Source organism: Peromyscus eremicus, chromosome 15, assembly GCF_949786415.1.
Source record: "Peromyscus eremicus chromosome 15, PerEre_H2_v1, whole genome shotgun sequence".
NCBI lineage: Eukaryota > Metazoa > Chordata > Mammalia > Rodentia > Cricetidae > Peromyscus > Peromyscus eremicus.
In genome coordinates, this window is record NC_081431.1 from 41,146,917 (window position 1) to 41,174,079 (window position 27,163).

The following is a 27,163-nucleotide window of genomic DNA, read 5'->3' on the forward strand; positions in this document are numbered from 1 at the left end:
TAAAACTGTCTCTCACTTATGGGCCTCATCCAGAGTGTAAGCCAACTCTGTCGTCCGCAGTAGTGCAGTTGAGTTGACCAAAGGAAGCCCACTTCCAAAGCAGAGGCTTGCTTCTGCTCTGTCCAGATCAGTCCCAAAAGGGAAAGAGTGCCCAACTCTGCCGGCTTTATGGCGTGAGCCACCCCCTTTTTTTGTTCTTTTTGGTTTTTCAAGACAGGGTTTCTCTGTGTAGCCCTGGCTGTCCTGGAACTCACTCTGTAGCCCAGGCTGGCCTTGAGATCCACCTGCTTCTGCCTCCCGAGTGCTGGGATTAAAGGTGTGCACCACTGCCTGGCTCAGCCACCACTCATACACACACACACACACACACACACACACACACACACACACACACACTTTTTTTAGCACTAGGAATTGAACCCAGGGCATCAAGTATGCTGGGTCTGCATGCTGCAACTGAGCTATACACACCTCTCTTTTTTAAATTTTTGAGAAAATGTCTAAATTACCCAGGCTGGCCTGAGTTTATTTTGTTGCCCAGGTAGACTCTGTGTGTGTGTGTGTGTGTGTGTGTGTGTGTGTGTGTGTGTGTGTGTGTGTTGTCTACATGCATGTCTGTGAATGTTAATGCATGCCTGCTGCCCTTAAAGACCAGAAGACAGTGTCAGATCCTCTGAGACTGGAGTAATAGATGGTTGTGAGTCACTATGTGAGTGCAGGACCCAGATCGGATCCTCTGGAAGAGCAGCCAGTGTTTGTAACTGCTGGGCCATCTTGCCAGCCCCTTGTTTTGACCTTGAAAAATAGAACTTGGGTGAAGTGACATTGTAATCGCACCGTTGAGAATGGGAAGGACAGTCGGGAGTTTTCAGCTTCTGAGAAGACAGCTGCATCTCATGACTGGTTCATTTTCTAGTGAGGAAAGCCACTGGTTGCTTCTTGTTCACTTGACTCCCGTTCTTTCAGATGACCTGATCAGTTTCCTGAGGGAGGTGGCTGCCGCGGCCCCCGCTTTGCCATTTTATTACTATCACATTCCTTCCTTGACCGGGGTGAAGAGTAAGTATCGCTTTAAAACTGTTTTAGTTGCTGGGTGGTGGTGGCGGCGGCGGCGGCGGCGGCGGCGGCGGCGGCGGCGGCGCAGCGCCGCCGCACGCCTTTAATCCCAGCACTCGGGAGGCAGAGCCAGGCAGATCTCTGTGAGTTCGAGGCCAGCCTGGGCTACCAAGTGAGTTCCAGGAAAGGCGCAAAGCTACACAGAGAAACCCTGTCTCGAAAAACCAAAAAAAAAAAAAAAAAAAAAAAAAAACCAACAAAAAAAAAAACAACTGTTTTAGTTTAATTATATGTATTTATTTTATGTGCATGTATATGCATGTTTTGCTGGCAAGCACCGTGTATATGGGGGCCTGGTGACCGTGGGCATCAGAAGAGGGCATCAGATCCCCTGGAACTGGAGTTAGAGATGGTTGTGAGCTGCTATGTGAGTACAGGGACTCAAACCTCTGTCCTCCGGAAGAATCATCAGTGTTCTTCCACTGAGCCGTTTGTCCAAAACCCAAGGACTGCCTTTTTTTTTACTTTTACATTTTCTCCAACTCTCACATCCTACTTATTCCATCAAGAAACTCCACTTCATCCCACCCTACCCAATGACACAGCCACTCATGAGACAGTTCACGTGGCTCCATGGAACCATTCTAAGACCTCAGCCCTCATTAGTCATCCACATCACTTTATATGGCGGTTCTTATGCTTACCAGAAGAATGGATAAAACTGGGTGTGGCTGCACAAGCCTGTAATTCATGGTAGAGGCGGGTGGATCAGGAAGTCAAGACTATCCCCTGCTACACCATAAGTTCAAGGCCAGCCTCGGATATGTGAGACTTTGTCTTAAAAGAAAAGGAATAAGAAAATTTGACAGGCAAGCTGGGCCGTGGTGATACGTTCACATTTAATCCTCTGGAGGTAGAGACGAGCAGATCTCTGTGAGTTCAAGACCAACCAGGGCTCTGTTATACAGAGAAACCTTGTCTAGAAAGAAAATTTGACAGGCTGAAGCAGGAAGATTGCCATGAATTTGAAGTTAGCCTGCAGGGCTACGTAGTGAATTAAAGTCCAGCCTAGTCTATAGCATGAGATCCTAGACATATATATAGCAACCACTTTGTATCTCCATATTCATTTAGTCAGTTAGTTTCATGATACTGGGGCTTGAGCCCAAGGTATCACTCATACTGGGTAAGTATTCTACCACTAAACTGTATCCCCAGCCAAAACCTTAGGGTTTTTTTGAGGTTCTAGAGCTTCCCCGTGGGCATGTTTGGCAAGTGGTCTGCCACTGTGCTACACCCCGAAGCCCTCTGCATCTTCCATTACAAGATAAGAGATAGTGAGCCACACTGAAGAGGAACTGTGTGCCTCTCACTGCTGTACGCCCAGTGCCTTACCTGCAGGGAGCATCTGACCTCCCTGACTTTTCCTGTTTCTTTTCCCTTTTGTTGTACCAAGGGTAAGGCCTGGGGTTGTGTGCATAAGGACAAGTGTTCTGCTTCTGAGCTTCAGTGTGCGTGCGTGCGTGCGTGCGTGCGTGCGTGTGCGTGTGCGTGTGCATGGGTGTTGCTAGGGATCAGTCCTCAAGCATGCTAGGCTAGGCTGCTTCTCTACTCCTGAGATCTCCCCAAGGCTAACACATTCTGAGGAGGAAATGGTTTTTCGTACTTTCTCATACTTACCACTTCACATACAACACTTCACCTCTGGTCACCAAAATGAAACGTGTGGAGGGATTTTTCCCTGGCAGCAGTCAGTTCTCCCTTGGAGGTGAAGTGGTATCCCGTGGTACCACTTTCATTTTAACACAGTCTACCTGGAGATAGCAGCAGATCCTAGAGGTTAGGGGGCCAGGCCCACGAGACTATCTACACTTCAGATGCTAGCCTGTGGCCTTCACCTCTGACCAGTGGCAAATTGGGGTCCCCATAACTCCTTCCTTGAGTTTGAATGATGTGCTAGGGCAGCTCATGGAACTCAAAGAAATCCTCTGACCTATTCCTACAAAGATGAAAAGACATATAAGGTGTGTATGATGTCATCTCTAGGTGCAGAGTGGCCTCTGTGTATTCAGTAGCCCAGAAACTCTCTGAATCCTCTTTTGGAGCTTTGTAAAGACTTTCCTAGATAGTCATAACTGATTATGTCATTGGCTGTTGGTGACCAATTCAACCTTTAGCTCCTCTCCCAATCCTCTAATCACCCAGCTGGTTCTCATCAGCCCCCTTCCAGAAGCCTGGCAGGGGTCACCTTGTCAGAACACAAGATGGGCTAGGGGTAGAGAGTTAAGTAAGGTACAGTGCTCACCTCGGATGGGCAAAACACCACGTGAACAAAGCATGGTGGTGCACACCTATAATCCCAGAACTTTCAAGGTGGAGGCAGGAAGACCAGACGTTCAAGGTCATCCTTGTAGAGCAGCTATATAGAGAGACCACCTATGTTACAAATGACCATAGCCCTTTCTCTTAGAAGCACTGGCTGTCCTGAAACTCACTGTATATATAAAGCCAGCCTCGAACTCAGAGATCCACCTGGCCCTGATTCCCTGTTTTGTTTTGTTTTTTGACACAGTCTCACTATGTATCCGACCCTGGCTGGCCTGGAAATGTAGACCAGGCTAACCTCAACCTCACAGAGACTGCCTGCTTTTGCCTCCTGAGTGCTGGGGTTAAGGGTGTGCACCACCATGCCCACCCAGCCTGTGTTTGGCTTTTTAAAGACAGGCCCCTGCTGTGTAGCTCAGGCTGACTTCAGACAGGCCCCAGAATCACCTTGCCTCAGCCTCAGAGTGCTGTGTATAGTATAGTCATGTGCCCAAAGGCCAACTTGAGACCATAGGTGATCATTTCTGTTGCTGTGTGGGTTAATGAAGCGTTTGTCGTTCGGAAGTTCGTGCAGAGGAGCTGCTCGAAGGGATTCAGGACAAGATCCCCACCTTTCAAGGACTGAAGTTCAGTGACACTGATCTCTTAGACTTCGGGCAGTGTGTTGACCAGAATCACCAGCGACAGTTTGCTTTGCTGTTTGGGGTAGATGAGGTAAGTTATCCCTGGACATATCCCGGCTTCACAGTGATCTATTTTAGCTGTTTATGATATAGTGATCCATTTTATGTTTTTTGTTTTTGTTTTTGGGGTTTTTTTGGGGGGGTGTTGTTTGTTTGTTTTGTTTTTGTTTTTGTTTTTTCAAGACAGGGTTTCTCTATGTAGTTTTGGTGCCTGTCCTGGATCTCACTCTGTAGACCAGGCTGGCCTTGTACTCACAGAGATCCTCCTGCCTCTGCCTCCCAAGTGCTGGGATTAAAGGTATGCGCCACCGCCGCCCGGCTCCATTTTATGTTTATGATATAGCAGCTCTTCTCTTTCTCAAAAAACCTGAATCTCTTCATCTCTTTCTCGTCAGCAACTGTTGAGTGCTCTGATCATGGGAGCAACTGGAGCAGTAGGCAGGTAAGCACGACTTGTCTTTTCCTTGCGATTACAAAGTGAAAGTCACTCATGGCTGGACTAGACAGACTTCTTGTGTATTCATCCTTTCTAATAGTCGTCACTTCCACACCCATTCATGGAAAAGAAACTGAGTGATTTGTTTGACTCAGTCATGGAAAGATGGTCCCTATCTGAAAAGGAACGGCTTTCTCTCCTCCTCTTCATCTCTCTCCTCCCCTCTGCTCACTCTGGTTTTTCTCTCAAATGCTAGTGAAATGATCCTCCGTCCTTAATAGGAAGGGAGGGAAGGAGGGGGGTGATGGAAGGGAGAAGCATGATATAGTGACACAAACGTATACTCCAACACTTGAGAGGAAGAGGCAGGAGGATTAAGATTTCAAGGTCGTGCTGGAGAGATGGCTCAGAGGTTAAGAGCACTGTCTGCTCTTCCAAAGGTCCTAAATTCAATTCCCAGCAACCACATGGTAGCTCACAACCATCTGTAATGGAAATCTAGCGCCCTCTTCTGGTAGGCAGGCATACATGCAGGCAGAACATTGTACACATAATAAATAAATCTTTAAAAAAAAGATTTCAAGGTCATCCTCGGCTACATAGAAAGTTTTGAGCAAGTCTGAACTACAGCAGACCCTGTCTCAAAACTGACAAAACAAAACACTTCAGTACTGTCGCTAATAGGTTTTCTGCACCCCTCCCCACCTCGTAGGTTTCTCCACCTACACAGTAAGCCAGATTAAGCCGAATTGAAAAAGTATAACAACGGGTTTATTTGAGCAAAGCAACTCCTGGGCGGGTTCTCCAGCCCCAGAGATTCAGGCCCGAGAAGCCGCGCCCACAAACGGAAGCAGGGAGACTTTATAGGTTCTAGGCGAAGAGTGATGATGTGTCCACCACAAGCTGGGTTTGTGCCCAAGTATGGTCAAAAGCTGAGCGCTTTAGGCGGGGACTTGGGCTGCTAGAAACTTCAGGGGAGGAGCTGCCTTAGCTGCCAAGAATGCAGAATTTGGGTTTTTGGGCGCCTTTCTTGTGTTCAGAGGCTCTCTGAGCAGGCAGGGTTTGGAGAGAGAGAGGACAGGAATGGGGTTTTCTGGATCATGCAGGGGCAGAGCTGGAGGTTCCAACCGAACAGTCACATGTGATGATCCATGCTTGTAATGCCAGCATTTGATGGACTGAGGTAGGAGGAGAGCCATGATTTTGAGGTTATGATAGCTAATAGAAAGACTCTGTCTCAAAAAAAAAAAAAAAAAAAGAAAAGAAAAGAAAAGAAAAAGAAAAGCACAACAAGCAATTACTGGCTGCTCTTGCATGTCTCACCTCTGCAGGCTCCTACACACACACACACACACACACGCACACGCACACGCACACGCACACGCACGGTGCACATAAAGTCATGAGGCAAACACACATAAAAATAATAAACAAATTTTTTTAATCTTGAAAAGGAAAGTAAGTTGTGCTGTGTGATAGTATCCATTGGAGTCAGGTGAGGCAGGTGAGCATGGGGGTGACCGAAACTAGGCCCATGTATATGCAAATGAGCCTCTACCACGGAGCCAGTTCACAGCCCCCCTCTTCTCCCTTTTAAACGTCAGGGATCAAGGGCGTGGATCTTTCCCACTGAATTATTAAGCTCGGAATATTCTCCATTGTCTTGCCAGTACCTATAACTACCTGGGGAAAAAGACAAACCAGATGTTGGAGGCCTTTGAACAGAAGGACTTCACTTCAGCACTCAATTACCAGGTAAACCTGTTCTCCCCTCACATAAGTCACTGGGCTACCCTCTTTCTCTCCAAGAATCCCTTGTCCCCTCTCTCTCCTCAGCTGGCTTGAAGGCCACCCACCCTGATGCCTCTTTATCTTTCTTCGGTTAACTCTCATTTAAACTTGCCAGTGGAGCCTAGGAGGCAAACACAGGCGGATCTCTGTGAGTTCAAGGCCAGCCAGATCTACAAAACCAGAGCAGTTACACAGAGAAACTCTGTCTCGAAAAACCAAAAAGAAAAAAGGAACCTGCCCCATCTTCTTCCCATGTCTAAAGGGACACAAGGCCCATATGGGACAGAATCCTCCCTTTCTCCTACAAAGAATCTTATTTTTATTCTATCTTGAAAGGTTTTTGTTTTTGTTTTTGTTTTTCTTTTTCCAGTTTTTTGAGACAGGGTTTCTCTGTGTAGCTTCGGTGCCTGTCCTGGATCTTGCTCGGTAGACCAGGCTGGCCTCGAACTCACAGAGATCCGCCTGGCTCTGCCTCCTGAGTGCTAGGATTAAAGGCGTGCACCACCACCGCCCGGCTTGAAAGTATTTTTGTTGTAAAATAATAGTCATAGATTTCTGAGAAACTGACTATATGCCATCCTTAATTTTTTTAAATTATTTTTGTTTCATGTGCATTGGTGTTTTGCCTGCATATATGTCTGTGTGAGGGTGTCAAATCCCCTGGAACTGGAGTTACAGACAGTTGTGAACCACCATGTGGGTGCTGGGAATTGAACCCCAGTCCTCTGGAAGAGCAGACAGTACTCTTATCTGCTGAGCCATCTCCCCAGCCCCATCTGTCCTTCATTTTTGTTACTATTGTTTTTTTGGGGGGACAGGGTCTCACACTCTGGCCCAGGCTAGCCAGGAACTCATGGCAGTTCTCCTGCCTGAGGCTCTCCAGTGTTTGTGAACAGTAAGGAAGCTGCTGACCTCACAGCTGGCTCCGTCAGGAAGGTTTTTACTGTGGGGAAGAGAGAGAAAATATCCAGAGGATCTGGAAGGGTCCAGAGCCGGGAGAAAAGAAAGCAGACTGGACGTGGCCAGGGCTAGGGAAGCAGGAGAACAGTGGAGATAGCGAGAGATATGGCATAGCAGGAGAGATGAGAGAGAGAGAGACCGGAGAGTAGCCAGGGGGCATGGGGTGGACGGGTAGCTGCCAGGGAAGCACCGCTTTGGGGGCTAGAAAACCCACTTTGCAAGAGCTGGCTTTTATGTCGCCATCAGAAACTCTGTAGTCCAGCTTGAGCTCATTTCTAGCATACAGAGGGCTTGAGCCCTAACAGCTGCAAAGACAGATGTATGTGCCCCACCGGTCCCCTTGAGGAGGTCCCACTTGAGTCACCAAAGAATAGGAGGAAGGAGGAAGCTGAGAACGTGTGGGGGCCACAGAAACCCCAGCTCATGGCTTGTTTCCATCTTGCCTGGAGGTCAGAGGGTCCAAGCTTGTTTTCTCCTGCCAGGCTGCGTAATAGGATGTTTTGGCCAAAGGCATGGTTACCAGGTATCTTATACCTCAAGGCCTAATTACAGAATACTTTGCCGTAAGGCGTGGTCACCAGATGTCTTGAGTGCTAAGGAGGTGTTTATTATATTTGATTGTACTCTGTACCTTGAACCCTGGTGTCCTTGAAAGGGGGAGATCTTTGAGCCCCCCTTGCTTTGGGGTCTATAAAGGCTGTGAGTAATAAACTCAGGGTCTGTGATATTGACCCAGAGCCCTCCCGAAGCTATCCTGTGTCTCTGTCTTTTTCTTCATCTGAGTCTCTATTTCATAGTTACCATTTCCCAATTCCACACTCCCCGCTTCAGAACCGTTCAATAGGTCAAGCGGGACTCGACAGGAACCTAAAATGGGGAAGGGTAATCCCAAGTCAGTAGAGGTCATGGGTGTGCACCCTGAAATGTGCCGAGAATGGGGAACACCCACCAGGCGGACAGCAAACTGATGATGCACAGGAAGGCACTGGCTTTAAGGATTGTGTGTGTGTGTGTGTCTGTGCACACACGTGTTAGAGGACAGGTTTACGGAGTCAGTCCCCATCTTGTGTGTGGGTTCCAAGGATCTAAGTTGGACGGTCAGAGGTGCACAGCCAATTTTCTCTACCGGATGAGCCACCTCTCCAGCCCTGGTTTTGTTTTGAGCTGGGATCTTGCTACCCAACCCTGGCTATCCTTGAACTGAAGCAGTTTTCTTTCCCTGGTTGCCCGTCCCCACCCACCACCCACCCCCATGCTTGTATCACCACACCCAGCTGAGACTCTTGCAGTAGGAAAAGAGCCTGTCCTGATAGATCACAAAGAAGATGCAGAGGCGGCGATACTGGCCACTGTATGTGTGTATGCTACCCGGAGGACAGCCTAGCTCTTCAAAGAAAGATGTCGCGGAAGAGTAGAGCCAGCCTCCATAGCTACAGAGTATGTGCAGTTTGGGGAAAGGCAATCCAGAAAGCAGAATTACAGGAACGTATGCCGCCACAGCAAGTTTAAAGGGGTTTTTCGTTTGTGGGTTTAGCTTTTTGGTTTGTTTGTTTTTGTTTTGATTTTCACTTTTTGAGGGTCTTGCTATGTAACCCAGGCAGGCCTTGAACTTATGACTCCTCCTACCTCTGAGATTGCAGACAGACTCTGCCATTGCCAGGTTCACACCTGGTCTTATGCAGTGCTCTGAGTTAAACTCAGGACTTCTTGCATGCCGGGATGGTGTCCCTACTAACTAACCTACATGCCCAGCCCTAAAGACATTCTTGACTTTGCCACAGAAAAGAATTTCATGAGGAGCCAGTATGAGTGAAGTAGTGTTAGACCTTGCTAGGAAAAATATTTAATGTAGATTTAAGCATGGAGATTAATAGAAATAGAATAGAGTGCATCTGCCTAAGAGTAAGTGTGTGACCTTCTCCAGAGAGGCTTGCACTATATTGTAGAGACTGTAGCTGTAGATGGGATTTTGATGTGTATTGAAGTTACTATCTTCAAAGGGTTACAAAGAAATTTAAATGAGAAAATGAGGTGGTTCCTGAGACGCATTGTTTAAAGGTAAAGCACTAGGTGTAGGAAGTTAGGATAGCCTAACTGTAAACAAAACTCAATAGTTTTCTGGTTTTTACATTTATGTATTTACTTGTATGCATATGCACACATACATGTGGAGATCGGAGGACAGCTTGGGGAAGCTGGTTTTTCTCCTGTCCTAGCCTGAGCAGATTTTGCTGATCTCACTGACTTCTTTCTTCCGTTCTGATGGACTTGTAGAAAACTAAGGTGGCTAGACTTTGCAGAATTTCCACCGTTTGACTTGTGAACTGTGTAAATGGTTTTCACAATGTGGCGATGCTGACCACGGACTTCTTTGTTCTACCCTAGTTTTGTATCCAGAGATTTATCAACTATGTCATCAAGCTAGGTGAGTACCCTTGCTGTTCTCTGCGCTTACCGAGCCAGGGTTAGCTGATTATGGGTCAGAGGGAATGTCGTCTATCAGGCATGGGTCCGAGGGGGTCACAGCAAGACTGAGACTGTGACAAGTTTATTGTAAGCAATCAGACTTTCATACCCTCATCAGAAACAGAATATAACCATGGTTGCCAGGAAGAATACAATTGTAGTCGTTGGGATACAATGTCGTCGTTTAGGAGCTATCCAGGGTCCACAAGATTAATGTCTAAGACTAATTGTTCTGTCAAGCTTCTGTATGCTTCGCTGACTCCTAGAGAACGCAGAGATAAACAGGCAGCCTGAATGCTCCACTGCCTGAGTGCCCCGGTTTCTAAGGAACTGAGAGGCACACAGTGCCCCAGGAGCCACAGACTCTAACGTGAAAAACCTGTGATACATGCCTCTTAAGGCATCTAGACAGGGCCATGATTCCCCAAAGCTGACCAGGTGTAAAAGATGGATTTCCATCACTCCCTCTGAGGATTCAGTTAGCACACCTATAGTGCTCATTTAGGCCCCTGAGTTTCACAGTCAACATGGTGAAATCCACATTGGCAGTCTCCTAGGAATCTCTCTCCTCCGCCTCAGCATGTTGCTCTCCAGCACACTCACCATTTTCTGTCCCTTCCTCCTCATAGCATCAGCACTTCCTCCCACCCCACCCCCCCATTATTTGCCTCTGCTCATTAAAATTCTACTGCTGAACTATGGCTGACTTCCTCCTAAGTACTTGCAGGAAGGCAATCTGAATACACATCTTACTAAATTATGAATGACTGGCAGTTCCCAAGAGTATTTGAAATTTGAGATGAGTTTATTAACACAGGTAAATTGAAACGGATGGAGGTTTGGATGACAAAGGAAAATTAGGGGGAAACACGGTGAGTCTGAGCAGAGGAACCTCTGCAGAGTGTCTCAACTTGGCGCACAGGCAATGACAGATGCTGCCATTCATCCCAGTCCTGCAAGAGATGGCCCTCTGGGACAGCTGGCCGTGGGTCAAGTCCAGAAGTTCTCAGTGTGTTCTTGGCAGGTCTCCCACCTCCCTTTCAGAGCCTCTCTGCCTTGTGGTAGCCACTCTCTCCTCTGCCCAAGTACCTATTGTCTGCTTGGTCTCATTCCCACGGTTTCCGCTAGCTTGCCCAATCCCTCCAAGACAGAATTTCCAATTGCTTTCACACATTAGGAGCGTTGTCATAGTGAGGTGCCACCGGTTCTGTTCATTGTCGTTATTGTTCCTTTGTCCTAACCAATACTTTTCACAAAGCTTGTGATTTTGATATAATAATTATGTGTTTCTAGAGTACATTAAGATAGAAAAGTAACTGGAAAAGGGGCATGGCAGTGCATGTCTGTAATGCCAGCACTGGGGTAGTGGAGGCAGGAGGACCAAGTTCAAGGTCATTCTTATTAAGGCCACGATGGACTATAGAGCCTGTCAGAATAAATAATAAAATGAAATATAAAATAAAATACCTATAGCTGGGTATAGTAGCACATGCCTGTAATCCCAGGCCCGTAGAAGCAGTGGCAAGAGGGTTTCCACAAGTTCCAAGTCAGCTGGTCTACATGGTTCAGGACATCCAGGGATGTGATCTATGCAAGGATTTTAGGGGCTGGAGAGATGGCTCAGTGGTTAAGAGCGTTGACTGTTCTTTCAAAGTTCAGGTTCAATTTCTAATACCCACAGGGTGGCTCACAACCATGCTCACACCAGTTCCAGGGGATCTGACCCACTCTTCTGGCCTCAGTGGGCACCAGGCACTCATGTGGTAAACAAACATATGCAGGCAAACACCCATATGCAGAGATAAAATTTAAATTTTGAAAAAAGGCAGTGTCGGGGAGGGGATGTTAAAAGGCTGGAGTGATGGCTCACTGGTTAAGAACGTTCCTTGTGCCGGGCGGTGGTGGCGCACGCCTTTAATCTCAGCACTCAGGAGGCAGAGGCAGGTGGATCTCTGTGAGTTCGAGGCCAGCCTGGGCTACAGATCAAGTTCCAGGACAGCCAGAGCTACACAGAGAAATACTGTCTCAAAATAATAATAATAATAATAATAATAATAATGATGATGATGATGACGTTTCATGCTCTTCCAGAAGACCAAAGTTCAAATTCCCGCACACTCTTAGAGCATCCCACAACAGTTCCAGAGGACCCAGCACCCTCTGTTGATTGATCTGTGAGAGCACCCTGACACATGTGGTGTGCCCTCACACTTGAGTAAATTCATAAAAATAGGCATCAAGGGGGAAATGGAAATGATGGAATTAAAGTTAGATTAAAAACTAGAGAGAAAGAGAACATGGGGTGAGTTCCTGTATTCTCAACAGCCCTTGGGAAGCTGAGGCAGGAGAATTGTTGTAGATTAAGGCCAGCATGTAGTATACACCAAGTGCCAGGCCAGTCAGAACTAAATAGCAAGACCCTGACTCAAAGCAAAAACAAGATGATACATATATTTTTTAACTTTTTTTTTGCTTTATTATTTTATTTTATATGTATTTATGTCTGAGCACATGCTTATGGATGCCTGAGGAGGCCAGAAAATCATGTCAGATTCCCTGAAGCTGGACTTAACAGGCCGGATTTGTAAGCCCCGTGATATCGGAGCTGAGAGCTGACTGGGTCCTCCGCAAGAGCAGTACATGCTCTGAACCGCTGAGCTACCTCTCCAGCCTGTATATACATAGGTAGCCGAGGGTGTTTGGGACATCAGACCGTCTGCCTGTACCTTCTGCGTATCGGGGTTGTAGGCATGGACACCATTACCAGTTTATGCAGTACGAGGGATGGAACCCGTGACTTCTTGCATGCTAGACAAGCCCTCTACCAAATAAGCTACATCCAGCCTATTTTTAGTATTTCTACTTTCCTTTGAAAGAAATCTGCCTGTTCCTTTTCTTTGAACCCTTTCCGTAGTGTGTGACTTCTCTTACTTTATCCTCATAAAATCTTTCTGAATTTCCTATCTCCTCAGGCTGTAAATTATGTCCACCTGTACATTTGCTGGCTCTTCTCTGACTCTTTTCCATTGTGTGCTTTGTAACATTGAGCTCCCCATTCATTCAGAGACCAGGGTTCTCTGAGGAAGCGGCTGTCCCCAGGGCTGTGACGTGCCTCTGCGAGGGGATTTCCATTTGCCCCCCCCCCACCACCACCACCACCGCCAGAACACTTCAGCTCCCCTAGTTCTTAAGTGATCTCAAGTTAGTGTCCTAGTCTGGAACCTAACCAAACCGTGTGGTGCAAACTCAGATCCAGCATTCACTTGTGGTAAAGGCCTGGGATGTCCGGATGTCTGTATGTCTGTGTGTCTGTATGTCTGTATGATATGTACTTGTTAGAGTGGGTAGAGCCAGTGCCATATCTTTCTACACTTTTCTTTTCTTTTCTTTCATTCTTTCTTATTCCCCACCACCACCACCGAGACAGGGTTTCTCTGTGTAGCCCTGGCTGCCCAGGAACTCACTCTGTAGACCAGGCTGGCCTCGAACTCAGAGATCCTCCTGCCTCTGCCTCCCAGTGCTGGGATTAAAGCATGCACGACCTCCACCCAATTTCTCTTTCTTTAGAAAGCCAACCTTCAGACAAAGAGAAAAGCAAACAAGAAAATAAATCAGTGAGTGAGTGAGTAAAACAAAGAGAGAGCACAAGGACCACGCATACAAACAAAACCTACAAAAACACCAAATTGTGAACCACAGTAGACAAGCCAAAGACCGAGAAGAGAAAAAAGGCCCAAACAAAGCGATATAAGACAAAAAAGAAGTTCTACAAAGTGACTGTTGCCTTTGTTTTGTGTTGGCCATCTCCTGCCGGGCTTGTGACTACCCTTAACTGTAGTTTAGATACCCAGTGAGACTCCAGTGGACAGAACCAGTGTTTTTCTTTGCAAGTGGATGTCCACTTCCCCTCTCAGCACACCTGACTTGAAGCTCTGCAGGTCTCTCTGCATGCTGCCACCGTCTCCGGGAAGTCACATGTGCGTCAGTCTCGTTGTGTCTGGAGAACACTGCTTCCTTGACATGGCCCATCCCTTCTGCCTCTGCCCCATAGTTCCCTGAGCCCTGAGTGGAGGAGCATGATGGAGATGTCCCTTTTAGGACTGACAGGTCTCCGCTTTTAAGTGTTATGTGTAAGAGTGTTTTGCTGCATGTATGTCTGTGCACCACATATGTCTGGTACCCACGGAGGCTGGAAGTTGGTATTGGATCTCCTGGAATGGCAGATAGTTGTGAGCTGCCATGTGGGTGCTGGGAATTGAACTCGGGTCTTCTAGAAGAGCAACAAGCGCTCTTAACCACTGAGCCAACTCTTTACCTGTACACCCACCTTGAACTCTTGACCCTCACACTCCACCTCCTAAGTGCTGGGATTATCGATGTGTTTGTTCCATCATGCCTGACTCCTTGCTTGTAAGGTTGATTTTGACTCTGGGTTTTGTGTTTGTTTGGGGGTTGTTTGTTTTTCATTTTATTTATTTATTTTAAGTGTGTGTGTGAACTTAGAGGTGTACCATAGCCCACATGTGAAGACCGGAGGCCAGCTTGAGGGATTCAGTCCTCTCCTTTTGCTATGTGGGTCCTGGGGAGTGAACTCGGGTGGCTTGGCAGCATCTGCCTTTACATGCTGAGCCAACATTGCAGGCTCCGACTTTGACTCTTTGTATTGTTTTATTTAGTTTGTTTATTTACTTGCTGTAATTCAGGAATTTGAACCCAGGGACTCTCATACACTAAGCAAATACTTGACCATAGATCTCCGCTCCCAGTCTCTTTTTGTTTTATAGTTTGTATATTTATTAACACAAGCAAAAGGGATTTATTTTACCATTCATTTATTTATTTGTTTATTAAGATTTATTTATTTATTTATTATGTATACAATGTTCTGCCTGCATATATGACTGCAGGTCAGAAGAGGGCACCAGATCTCCGTACAGATGGTTGTGAGCCACCATGTGGTTGCTGGGAATTGAACTCAGGACCTCTGGAAGAGCAGCCAGTGCTCTTAACCTCTCAGCCATCTCTCCAGCCCTCATTCATTTACTTGTACACGTGTGTGCTCCTGTCACAGCGTGAATATGGAAGTCAGAAGGAAACTTGTAGAAGTTCCAGGATTTGAACTTAGACTCTCAGGTTTGGCTGCAAGTGCCTTGGCCAACTGAGCCATCTTATAGGCCCAAAAAGGATGATTTCTTTTTCAAAAAGATTGTATTTCATTTTTAGTTGTGTGTTTGGGGAGGGGGAATGAGTATGGGTATTTGCATATGAATGCAGTGCCCACAGAGGCCAGAAGAGGGTATTGGATCCCCTAAAGCTGGAGTTATGGGGGTTCCAAGCTACCCTACATTGGTGCTGGGAACCAAGCTGGGGTCTTCTGAAGGAATGGGGAACACTCCTAATTGCTGAGCCATCTCGCCAGCCCTGAGAGGAGGCCTTCCTATTCTGTTCTGTATGTGAAAGACAGGGTCTCATGGAGCCCAAACTGACCTTGAACTCTTGATTCTCCTGCCTCCACCTCCCTAGTGCTGGGATCACGGGTGTGTGCTACCACGCCCAGCTCAGTCAGTCTGACTACAGGTGTTCTTTTCTGTTTACCATGTCTTATTGTAGTGGTTACTTTGACATATAACCTCCTCTTTGGAGATGTTTGCTGGAAAGCGGACAGTGCCAGATACATTTCACTCTTTATTTTTTCCCATCTAGGTTTTGGAGTGTCCCAGACCAAAGCCATCATGACGCTGGTCTCTGGGATTCCAATGGGCCCACCCCGGCTTCCTCTGCAGAAAGCCACCCAGGAGTTTACTGCTAACGCTGAGGCCAAGCTGAAGAGCCTGGACTTCCTTTCTTTCCCTGGTTTAAAGGGGGGAACTTAGGAGCCTTAGCTAGTGCCTGTTAAGTCTGAGTGTGTCTACTGAGACTCTCGCCCATCTTCAATCGTATACCATCCTTTTCTCAGGGACTTTTTGAGCTAAGCTTTCTTTTGACAAGCGGAATCCCACACCAATAAAGAAATATTTAAATATCAATTTTGTTCTTTGTTTTTCAAGACAGGATTTCTCTGTAGCCCTGGCTGTCCTGGAACTCACTGTGTAGGTAGACCAGGCTGACCTTGAACTCAGAGATCTCTGCCCCTGGAGTGCTGGGATTAAAGTCATGCACCACCACCAATGCCCAGCCTAAATATCAATTATGAACCTAGAAATTTTGTTTTACAAAGGAATCATAAACCCTAAGTTGTTCATTTCACACAATTATTATAAGGAAATCTCTGTTTATATAGATGAAATTGGACCAAGTGAAAATTATAATAATTACAATTATTAATTAGTTATATTAATATAATTAATATTATATTGAATATTGTATTAATTATACAATTAATAAATTTCTTCTGTCTTTTGAGAGCACTCATTGTTTTAATCTTATTTTAAAGTTTTGTAATTGATGATTGATTAATAAAGTTCATCTGTCTTTTGAGAGCACTCATTGTCTTAATCTTATTTTAAAGTTTTGTAATTTGAGTATTCTGTCTCATTGAAGTTTTGTTTGTTTCTTTTGAGATAGGGTCTCACCATGTAGAACAACTGGGTATTCAAATAATTTAACTGGGACTAGAGAGATGGCTCAGTGGTTAAGAGCACTGGCTGCTATTCCAGAGGTCCTGAGTTCAATTCCCAGCAACCACATGGTGGCTCACAACCACCTGTAATGAGATCTGGCATGCAGGCAGAACATTGTATACGTAATAAAAATAAATCTTTAAAAGAGAGAGAGAGAGAGAGAGAGAGAGAAGCAGAGGACTGCTGTCAGAGTTCTGTTCTCTCCACTATGTGGCTCCTGGGCATCCAAGTCTATGGCAGGCTTGGCAGCAAGTGCCTTTACCTGAGAAGCAATCTCTCTGGCCTTCTCTCTTCCTTTGTCTTCTCTCTCCCCTCCCCTCCCCTCCCCTCCCCTCCTCTACCCTCTCCTCTACCCTCTCCTCTCCTCCTCTCCCCTCCCCTCCCCTCCTCTACCCTCTCCTCTTCTACCCTCCCCTCCCCTCTCTCCCTTCCTGCTATGTAGCTCTGGCTGGCTTCAATCTTGCAGTGATCTTCTAGCCCCCTGCCTCCTGAATGCTGGAATTGAAGCTATGTGCCACACAACCACACAAATGAATTTTTCTGTGAAAATAAATATTGCATACCCATTAAGTAAATAATTCTATTTTTGTTGAGTGATGGTGGCACATACCTTTAATCTCAGCACTCCAGAGGCAGGGGTAGGCAGATCTCTGTGAGTTCAAGGCCAGCCTGGTCTACAGAGCTAGTTCCAGGATATCCAGAGCTACACAGAGAAACCCTGTCTCAAAAAGCAAAAAAAAAAAAAAAAAAAAAAAATTATAATTTTACTCTTACAAAGATGATACTTGATTTCTTTTTTGAGACAGAGTTTCTCTGTGTAGCCCAGGCTATCTTGGAGCTCACTTTGTAGACCAGGCTGGCCTCGAACTCACAGACCCACCTACCTCTACCTCCCAAATTCTAAAAGCTTGTGACACCACAGCCTGGCTGATACTTGATTTCTTAAATGACAGTTAAGGAGATCTTATTAAAATAAAAAGAAATATGATAATTACAAATTATCAGGCCTGATTTTTCTTTTTAGACATCCAAATGCTTAGAAATTAACTTTGTATATTGTGCATTGTAACCTCTGTTTCAAAATAAAAAATCTGAAATCAGCTCACTGGGAAAGCAGGAAGTACTTGATTGTACTTGGGACTTCTGGTGGGTTTGTTTACAGCATAGGAGAGTGCCATGGGCAGAGCATGGGATTAGGCGTGGGAGTAATATACGCACTTTCCTAGAAAAGCTCACAGCTTGAGAGAAATTTCCCCTTTATTAATACCTAAAAAGCATAGGGAACCCCTGTTCTTAGGGGACTTTCTAGAATGACTACAACTCAAACCCACAGATCTACCTACCTCATTTAGTCCTTTCTTATGTGGGCGGGGTGAATGAAGCCTGCAGCCCATCATCACATGGAACAGAGCAAACAACACATCAACTCTTTAAATCACCCCCTACCAGATGCTTATTCAACCCCAAGTCTTCTTCAGTGAAACCAAGAAGAAAGCCGAAAACCATGATTCTGAGGTGGGAATCGGGGGTGTGTTGAGGGGGAAAGGCTGGGGAGTGGGAAGAAGTGTGTGTGTGGGGTCCATGGTTGGTATGTAAAATGAATAGAAAATTTCTTAAATAATAATAACAATAATAACCAAGATTCTGCCCCCAGCAGCCCCAAGGCCGGGGAAAGGTGGAAGGAACATCACTTCTCATCTCTACTCATTTGAGTACACAAAACACCAATTCAATTTTTGTCAATACTTTGGTTACATGAAATCATCTGGAACACAGGGCACTTTTGATTTTAAGTTAGACAACCAGGAACACTTTTGAAGGATTATCTGAAATCATAATCACACACAACTAGGAAGCATAAAATACAGACAGAACCTACCTATATCCCGGCAGGACTTGTTATCTTTGAACATGAGAGTGTTCAAATTCTGAAAGATGGACTGTAAGGATTATGTCCTTAATGACGTCACTAGCCTATGACAGCATCCCAGCCTAAAAAGCGGGCGTGCCCTCTGTGCCCTCTCTCTTTCTGCACTCTCTCCTTCCGTGTTCTCCCCCCTCCGTGTGGTCTTTCTCTCTCTCTCCCTCTCCCTCTCTCTCCCAATAAAGCTCTAGAAAGGTAACCATGGCTCGTGACTCTTCTGCCACCAATACATCCAGCACTCTTCTCCGTCAGCATGGCCGCCACGATTAACCAACATGGACCACCAAGGAAACCATGGCTAACGTGTCTCCTACACAACAGCTAGACTATACCTCATAATTTTCAGTGTCCTGCATTTGAGCCAGACCTTGAGTGTGCCAGTACGGAAGACCTTGTGAGTGCCAACCACTGAGGATCGTGCCTTCTTGACCATTAGCAGGCACATGTCTTCAAGGAAGTACATCAGCATCTTTGGGACTAAATCCAGGTCCAGTTTGCCTCATGCAAGGTTACCCTGAGCATTCGTTACTTTTCCTGCACCAAGCAAACAAAGAGAAGAAAGGGTTTTTTTTTTTTTTTTTTTTTTTTTTTTTTTTTCCGAGACAGGGTTTCTCTGTGTAGCTTTGCGCCTCTCCTGGAACTCACTTGGTAGCCCAGGCTGGGCTCGAACTCACAGAGATCCGCCTGGCTCTGCCTCCCGAGTGCTGGGATTAAAGGCGTGCGCCACCACCACCCGGCGAGAAGAAAGGTTTATCTGAGGTCATGGTCCACGCTGCAGGGAAAGTGCAGGAGCAGAAGCTGGAGGCAGCTAGCTGCTCACATTGATCTGCAGTCACGAGATAGAGTGATTAGAGCCTATGTTCCATTCACTTCAAGGCTGTTTTGTTCATTTTATTCTGAGACAGGGTCTCACTATGTATCTCTGAGTGGCCTGAAACTCACTGTAGATCAGGCTGGGTTCACACTCAATGATCGGTTTGCCTTTGCCTCTTGAGTGTTCAGATTAAAGGTGCCCCCCCCTCGACTTCTAGGCTCACTTTCTTAAACAGTCCAGGATCCCATTCCAGGAAATAGTGCCACCAACTGCCTCAATTAACCTAATTAAGATTAATTGATTAGGCCCAGCAGTGGTGGTGCATGCCTTTAATTCCAGCACTCCAGAGGCAGAGGCAGGTGGATTTCTATGAGGCCAGCCCAGTCTACAAAATGAGTTCTAGGACAGCCAGGGCTACACAGAGAAACAACAAACAACAAAAAAAGGTCAATTAATTAATTAATCTAATTAACTGAATCAAGACAGTAGCTACATTCTATTCTACAAAAAATAAAACCCACTCAAATGTCAAAATTATAATTAAATAAAACTAGGATGAAGTAACTGTGGTGCATGCTGTGGTGGCACGCCTTTAATTCCAGCCCTTAGGAGGCAGAAGTAGCTGGATCTCTGTGAGTTTAAGACCAGCCTGGTCTATACAGCAAGTCCCGGGTCAGCCATGGTTACACAGTGAGACCCTGTCTCAGGGGGGAAAAAGGAAGGAAAGAATAAACTGTGACAAAGAGCGTTTTTTAAGTATCTCAACTGAGATCACATGATTTGTGATTTGTGTCAGAGCCAAAATATGAATTTTAAGAGTTTTTTGTTTTGTTTTTTAGATTAGAGAGCATGTGATGTAGCCCAGGCTGGCCTCAAAATAGATCTAGTAACCCAGTAACCTTGAATTTCCTCCCCCCCCAGGGTTTCTCTGTAGCTTTGGAGCCTGTCCTGGAACTCGCTCTGCAGTCCAGGCTGGCCTCGAACTCACAGAGATCCACCTGCCTCTGCCTCCCGAGTGCTGGGATTACAGGCGTGCGCCACCACTACCCCCCGGCTAACCTTGAATTTTTAACTATCCTTCCTCTATCTCTTTTGTTATTGTTGTTGTTGATTTGTTTTTTTTTGAGGCAGGGTTTCTCTGTGTAGTCCTGGCTGTCCTGGAACCAGGCTGGCCTCGAACTCGCAGAGATCCACCTACTTCTGCCTCCTGAGTGCTGGGATTAAAAATGTGCACCACCATCCCACCACACTTGGTTTATGTGTTACTGGGGATAAAACACACAGGTCCCTAATGCTAGACAAACAGTCTACCAAATGAGCTAGATCCCTAACCAGAAAATGATCTATTTATTATTGGGTTGCTATGCTTTGAAATAAGGTCTCACCGTATAAACCAGGCTGGCCTTGAACTCATAGAGATCTATCTTTCTCTGCCTTCTCCAGTCCTGGGATTAAAGGCCTATACTACCTCACATGTAGTAAGATTTATTTTATTTTTATTTTATGTGTATGGGTGTTTTGCCTGCCTGTATGTCTGTGTACCACATGCATGCAGTACCTGAGGCCAGAAGACTCCTCAGCCTTGACTCACAGACAGTTGAACTGAACCTGGGTCTTCTGTAAGAACAACCAAGCCGGGCGGTGGTGGCGCATGCCTTTAATCCCAGCACTGGGAGGCAGAGGCAGGCGGATCTCTGTGAGTTCAAGGCCAGCCTGGGCTACCAAGGGAGTTCCAGGAAAGGCACAAAGCAACACAGAGAAACCCTGTCTCAAAAAACCAAAAAAAAAAAAAGAACAACCAGTGCTCAACTGCTAAACCATCTCTCCAGCTCCAGAAAAAATGAATCTTAAGTGAGTGATACCAGACTCCACTGCATATGAACAGACTGAAGAACGCGTGGTCCACTGGTAACCCTATCTCTTTTTTTATTTTATTTTTTATTTTATTTTATTTAGTAATTTGGTTTTTTGAGACAGGGTCTCTTTGTGAAAGTGAGTGCTGGGATTAAAGGCACTTTACATGCAAGCTCTGGGATACTTCAGGCCAATACTGTGACCTGAAGTCCTCAGGAAAAAGCTACACCTGTGTTAAGCAGTCTACAGAGCTGATTGTCTATTTAGAACTCCAGGGATTGTGGAGAGCTGGGAGCAAATTATTTGGTGCTAACTTAGGCCCCTGTATAGCCACGTGTTGCCTCCCTCTGTGTTTGACCCTTTGACTATCAGGCAGAATTTTTTTTGAAATGTAAATTAGGCTCTGGCCTTCCCCAACTCAAGGCTAAGAACCAGAAGATTGCATTTGAGGCCTGGAACAGATACTTCTTTGCTTTACTATAACCCACCTACAGGACGTTTCCACCAAGATACTTGAAAAAATGTCTTGATTTATAATTTCTTTTATTCTATTACTGTAAAAACGTCGTGAGACTGTTATTATGTTGAAACTCAGTGCTTGGGGTAACCTGAATGTGTGTTCCTGGACCTTGGTCACTCACATTTGGCTGCAGAATAAGCTCTTATTCCCTTTGAGGTGAGAGCTGTGCTTTTTGCTTTCACAGTGGAAATACCAGCCCCATCACTTACAGTGTGACCTACAGGAACCAGAATTTTTAGGCAAAAACCTCAGCAAGCGTCAACAATCTCTCCCATACATCTCGATATACCAATTAAAAAACAAGAGACATGGTAAGGAGAAAGGGGGTTTAACCAATGTGCACATTGGGAAGAATAACAGACCGAGGTGGTCCAGGGGCCCCCAACTCCATGTAGAGTGTACTGACATTAGCTCTAGGTTTAAGTAAAGGAAGAATGGGGGCGGGGAGCTGAGGTATGCACAATCTTGGTCAAGGCATGGCTGGATGGTTCTTTTCTCAGGTCTGGTTCAGCAAGCGGCTCTGAAGAAGTCCTTGTTGCTTGGGAGGACAAGCTGGTTCTTGGAGGAGATGATTATTGTTTCGCCAGAGGGTAGCCCTGCCATCGGTGATAATTGCCTTCATCTGGGGTGGGGGCTGCTTTGTCCCTAGAGGCTCTGCTTTTCCTGGAACTCAGGATGACTTCAGGTTTACCACAATGATCTTATTGGCCTTCCGGCAGAGGGGTATCTTGAACAGGACTCCACCTGGCTAGATGGCCCTGTCTCTGGCTATGCTCGCCCTCATATCTACAATGAACCTCCTCTTCTACCATACCTAGGAACAGTCATGTCCTTTCCTTTTTATTTCTTTATTTTTCATTTACCTAAGACACAATAAAATTCTTATGCTTTCAGTCTCTGAACTTAAACTGACAGTAAGGACTAGAGTTCAAAATTTAAAGGAATAATACTTAAGAGACAATGTATTTTGCGGTGTGGTGGTGCACGCCTTTAATCCCAGCACTCAGGAGGCAGAGCCAGGCTGATCTCTGTGAGTTTGAGGCCAGCCTGGTTTACAGAGCGAGATCCAGGACAGCCAGGGTTGTTATACAGAGAAACCCTGTCTCAAAAAAACAAACAAACAACAACAATAAAGACAATGTAGTTCAAATTCTTGGGAAACAGTTTATCCAATAAAACAACCTTTCCTACTTTATTTATACATTAAACTAGCATTTACTGAGAAGTTACAATATGCAGGTATTGCAGGTTCCAGTGAGTGACCTTGGCCAGCCAACATGCATCACTGTGGTCTCAGAGCTTGTTCCCTTGGGTTACTCCTCAGCACCTCAAAACAAACACATGTGTCTTAACCACTCTAAAACATCTACCCAACAGCTATTTTTGTACTAAGTACTTACACAGGCCCTCTTAATATACCGTCTCATGTACTTATTTCTTTTGGTTTTTGTTTGTTTGTTGTTTTCTGAGACAGGGTTTTTCTGTGTAGCATTGGAACCTGTCCTGGATCTCACTCTGTAGCCCAGGCTGGCCTCAAACTCCCAGAGATTGGCCTGCCTCTGCCTCCCAAGTGCTGGGATTAAAGGCGTGCACCACCACCTGGCCGTATTTATTTCTTTTTGAGACAGACTCTGATGTCACCTAGGTTGACCTTGAATTCATGCTTGAACAATCTCCTAAAGATTGGGATAACAGGCATTTACTGCCACACCAACACTCTTTTGAGATAGTCTCCAGGCAGTGGTGGTGCACGCCTTTAATCCCAGCACTCAGGAGGCAGAGGCAGGTGGATCTCTGTGAGTTCGAGGCCAGACTGGTCTACAAAGTGAGTTCCAGGAAAGGTGCAAAACTACAGAGAAACCCTGTCTCGAAAAACCAAAAAAAAAAAAAAAAAGAAAAGAGAGATAGTCTCATGTAGTCCAGGCTGACCTTGATCACCCTAAGTAGCTGAGGATAACCTAAAACTTCTGATATTCCTGCCTCTACCTCCTGAGGGCTGGGATTATAGGCTTGTGCCACTATGCTAGGCTAACATTCTACCAACTGAGCTACATCCCTTTTAGAAATTACTGCAGGTTCATAGAAAGATGTGAAATTACCTTTCAGGTCGGGGGTGGTGGCACACACCTGTAATCTCAATACTCAGGAGGCAGAGGCAGGAGGATCTCTGTGAGTTCAAGGCCAGTCTGGTCTACATAGTGAGTTCCAAAACAGCCAGAGCTACATAGTGAAATATCCTTACTCAAAATTATATATATTTGTAGACGAATTGCTAAACAGTCTTATAAATGAAATGCACGGAGCCAGGTATTGGGGTGAATGCTGAAAGATCAGAGAAGCAGAACAAGCCACAACCACCTCACCCCACCACCTTCCCAGCCAATCCTGTTTCCTCAAAGTGAAAGCTTCTGAGTCCTCATCCTGAACTGCTGCTAAAAGCCTAAAAGCTTAAAAATCCTCTAGTTCCTGGTCCTCATGCCTTATATACCTTTCTGCTTCCTGCCATCACTTCCTGGGATTAAAGTCGTGTGTCACCATGCCTGTCTGTTTCCAGTGTGGCCTTGAACTCACAGAGATCTGGATGGATCTCTGCCTCCAGAATGCTAGGATTAAAGGCATGTGCTACCGCTGCCTAACCCCTATAATTATAGTGGCTGTCCTGTTCTTTGACCCCCAGATAAGTTTATTGGGGTGTGCAATATATCAACCACATATATTTATATCAAAAATATATTTATGTGATATTATATATATAAATTTATATAACATATATACATATATATAAAAACTTGGTGTTCACTCCACATTTTCTATTTTCAGCATTGGCTGCATGAGGCTTGCAGGACTTCATGAGGAGAGTTATAAGCTCATGACTCTAGCAATCCATGATGTGGCCCTGTAGGGGGAGAGCATTAGGAGAGAGAGAGAACATCGTAGCTACAGGCAACATACAGGGCTTTGAAGGGAGGGAGCGTCTTCAAATCCAGAGGACAAAGAGTTCTTAGAGGTTTTCTGAATGATGGAATGATGGGGGTGGGGAAAGAGAAAGTTGTTGTTACCTAGGGTACATGGTCCTTGAAATGGAGAAGGAAGACCCTAGAATAGGGAGCAAAGTTACAATTCAAAGTTGTCTCATCTAGTTGCAAGGGGGAGGGATAGAGTTCTGTGAGAGCCGCCAAATGGACAGTAGTATCAGGACATAATATCATGGATGTAATAAATCAATGCAATTAATGTAATTAATGAATATTATAAATATAACTATTGAATGAATACTGAGAATGTAATCAATGAATACTACAAATATAATTAATATCATAAGTATAATTAATGAATATCACGAGTGTAATTTAAATAATTAATTAATTAATTATTTTTTAAAAAGTATCTTGAATTAAAAAAAAAAAAAAAAAAGAGCCAGGCGGTGGTGGCGGCGCATGCCTTTAATCCCAGCACTCGGGAGGCAGAGTCAGGTGGATCTTTGTGAGTTCGAGGCCAGCCTGGGCTACCAAGTGAGTTCCAGGAAAGGCACAAAGCTACACAGAGAAACCCTGTCTCAAAAAACAAACAAACAAAAAAAAGAATTCTGTGAGAGCCTCAAGGCTGCAGCACAAGAGGATAAGAGAAGAGAGAGAGAAAATATGAGAATTTAGGGGAAAGGCCTGATTTTAGGGAGAGAACAGCAGCCAGAACATCTGTAACCCAACAGTTCTCAGTCCAGGTTCACTATCTCTCTCTCTCTAAAATCTATCTAATCTAGTCTATCTATCCATCATCCATCCATCTACCTATCATCTATCTATCCACCATCCATCCATCTACCTATCTATCATCTATCTATCCATCTATCCTCTATCTATCTATCTATCTATATCTATCTATCTATCTATCACCTATCTTTTTTTTTTTTTTTTGTAATGTTTAAGCACTGGGGATTGAACACAGCCCTCCTATTTGCTGACTAAGCGCTCTCCCACAGGGCTGTAGTGTTAACCTCTTTTCATTTTAGTTTGAGATGGAGTCTCAAAGTAAGTTGCCCCCGTTGGTTGGCTTTGAACTCACTCATGCTGTAGCCAAGGCAGGCCTTGAACTTGCAATCTTCCTGCCTCCATCTCCCAAATAGCTGGGATTATAGGCTTGCTGTACTGGGCCTGGCTTTTGGGGAGTATGGATGTGCTGGAGTTTAAAGCCTGGGTTTTCAGGATCCTAGTGTAGCCCTGTGTAGCTGGAAGTTTCTTGGTCCCACCTCACTCCAAGGTCTGGAAGAATCTCTCTCACTCGCAGTCCCACAGCCACTTATATAAAATAATTACTCTGAGGCTTAATATTAATTATAAACTGTTTGGCCTATGGCTCAGGTTTCTTGCTAGCTAGCTCTTTCATCTTAAATTAACCCATTTCTATTAATCTATATGTTGCCACATGGCCATGGCGTTACTGGCCTGCTGGCATTTTGTTGTTCCTTAGGTGGCGGGCTGGTGTCTCCCCCTACTCTGCCCTTCTTCTCTCTGTATCTCTGCTTGGATTTCCTGCCTGCCTCTAAGCTGCCTTGCCATAGGCCAAACAAAGCAGCTTATTTATTAGCCAAGAAGAGCAACACATATTCACATATACAGAAAGATATCCCACAGCACTTCTTGGCCAATGCACCATTTGGGAGGCAGAAATCCGGCTGGATCTCTGTGAGTTCAAAGCTACCCTGGACTACACGAAATTAATCCAGTTTAAAAGAGAAACAGTCATGCAGTGGTGGCACCCACCTTTAATCCCAGCACTATGGGATCACATATCTTTTTTTTTTTTTGGTTTTTCGAGACAGGGTTTCTCTGTGTAGCTTTGCGCCTTTCCTGGATCTCGCTCTGTAGACCAGGCTGGCCTCGAACTCACAAAGATCCACCTGGTTCTGCCTCCTAAGTGCTAGGATTAAAGGCGTGCGCCACCACCACCACCACCACCACCACCACCACCCGGCTGGGATCACACATCTTTAATTCCAGTACTTAGGAATCACACGCCTTTAATTCCAGCACTAGGAAGGTTCACACAGGAAGTGATGTGATTGGGCAGAGAAAAGCATATAAGGCGCTAGGAGACAGGAACGAGGCCTACCGATTGAGGACTCAGGAGCATTCAATCTGAGGATTCGCAGAGAAGGGGTCTTCTCTTTTCCGCTGAGGAGTTGGTGAGGTAAGAAGTGGCTGTGGGCCGGGCGGTGGTGGCGCACGCCTTTAATCCCAGCACTTGGGAGGCAGAGCCAGGTGAATTTCTGTGAGTTCGAGGCCAGCCTGGGCTACCAAGTGAGTTCCAGGAAAGGCGCAAAGCTACATAGAGAAACCCTGTCTCGAAAAACCAAAAAAAAAAAAAAAAAAAAAAAAAGTGGCTGTGGTTTGTTTCCTCTGATCTTTCAGCATTTACCCCAATATCTGGCTCTGGGTTTTTATTATAAGGCCATTTAGGATTCATGCAACATCCTGAGCCTTTCTCAGGGTGAAATTTTAAGCACAAAATCCATGTTCTGGGTTAACATACTTCAGTTAACAAGAACAGTTAGTCAGAAGCAGAACTACAGAAGACAAAAAGTCTACATTTAGAGACTTTCCCAGAACTATGGAGTTGGGTGGACTGGACCTTTGCTTTAGTTTTGGCAGGTGGTGCTGTCTACATGCTGAGTTTGACAACCCAAATGGTACTTCCATCATGGAGTCAGTTGTGCT

The 27,163-nt window shown here is 45.4% G+C and overlaps 1 protein-coding gene across 1 annotated transcript in view; it reads left to right on the forward strand.

Annotated features, from left to right (window-relative positions):
- Npl (N-acetylneuraminate pyruvate lyase) overlaps nucleotides 1–16,003 on the forward strand; it is a 36,945-nt gene extending 20,942 nt beyond the window's left edge. The window contains exons 6-11 of the mRNA XM_059280583.1: nucleotides 967–1,059; nucleotides 3,947–4,095; nucleotides 4,460–4,506; nucleotides 6,171–6,255; nucleotides 9,637–9,676; nucleotides 15,421–16,003. Coding sequence (XP_059136566.1) covers nucleotides 967–1,059; nucleotides 3,947–4,095; nucleotides 4,460–4,506; nucleotides 6,171–6,255; nucleotides 9,637–9,676; nucleotides 15,421–15,590 — 584 coding nt within the window. The 3' untranslated portion in view covers nucleotides 15,591–16,003. The remainder of the gene's footprint in view (nucleotides 1–966; nucleotides 1,060–3,946; nucleotides 4,096–4,459; nucleotides 4,507–6,170; nucleotides 6,256–9,636; nucleotides 9,677–15,420) is intronic.
- Nucleotides 16,004–27,163: the final 11,160 nt, after the last annotated feature.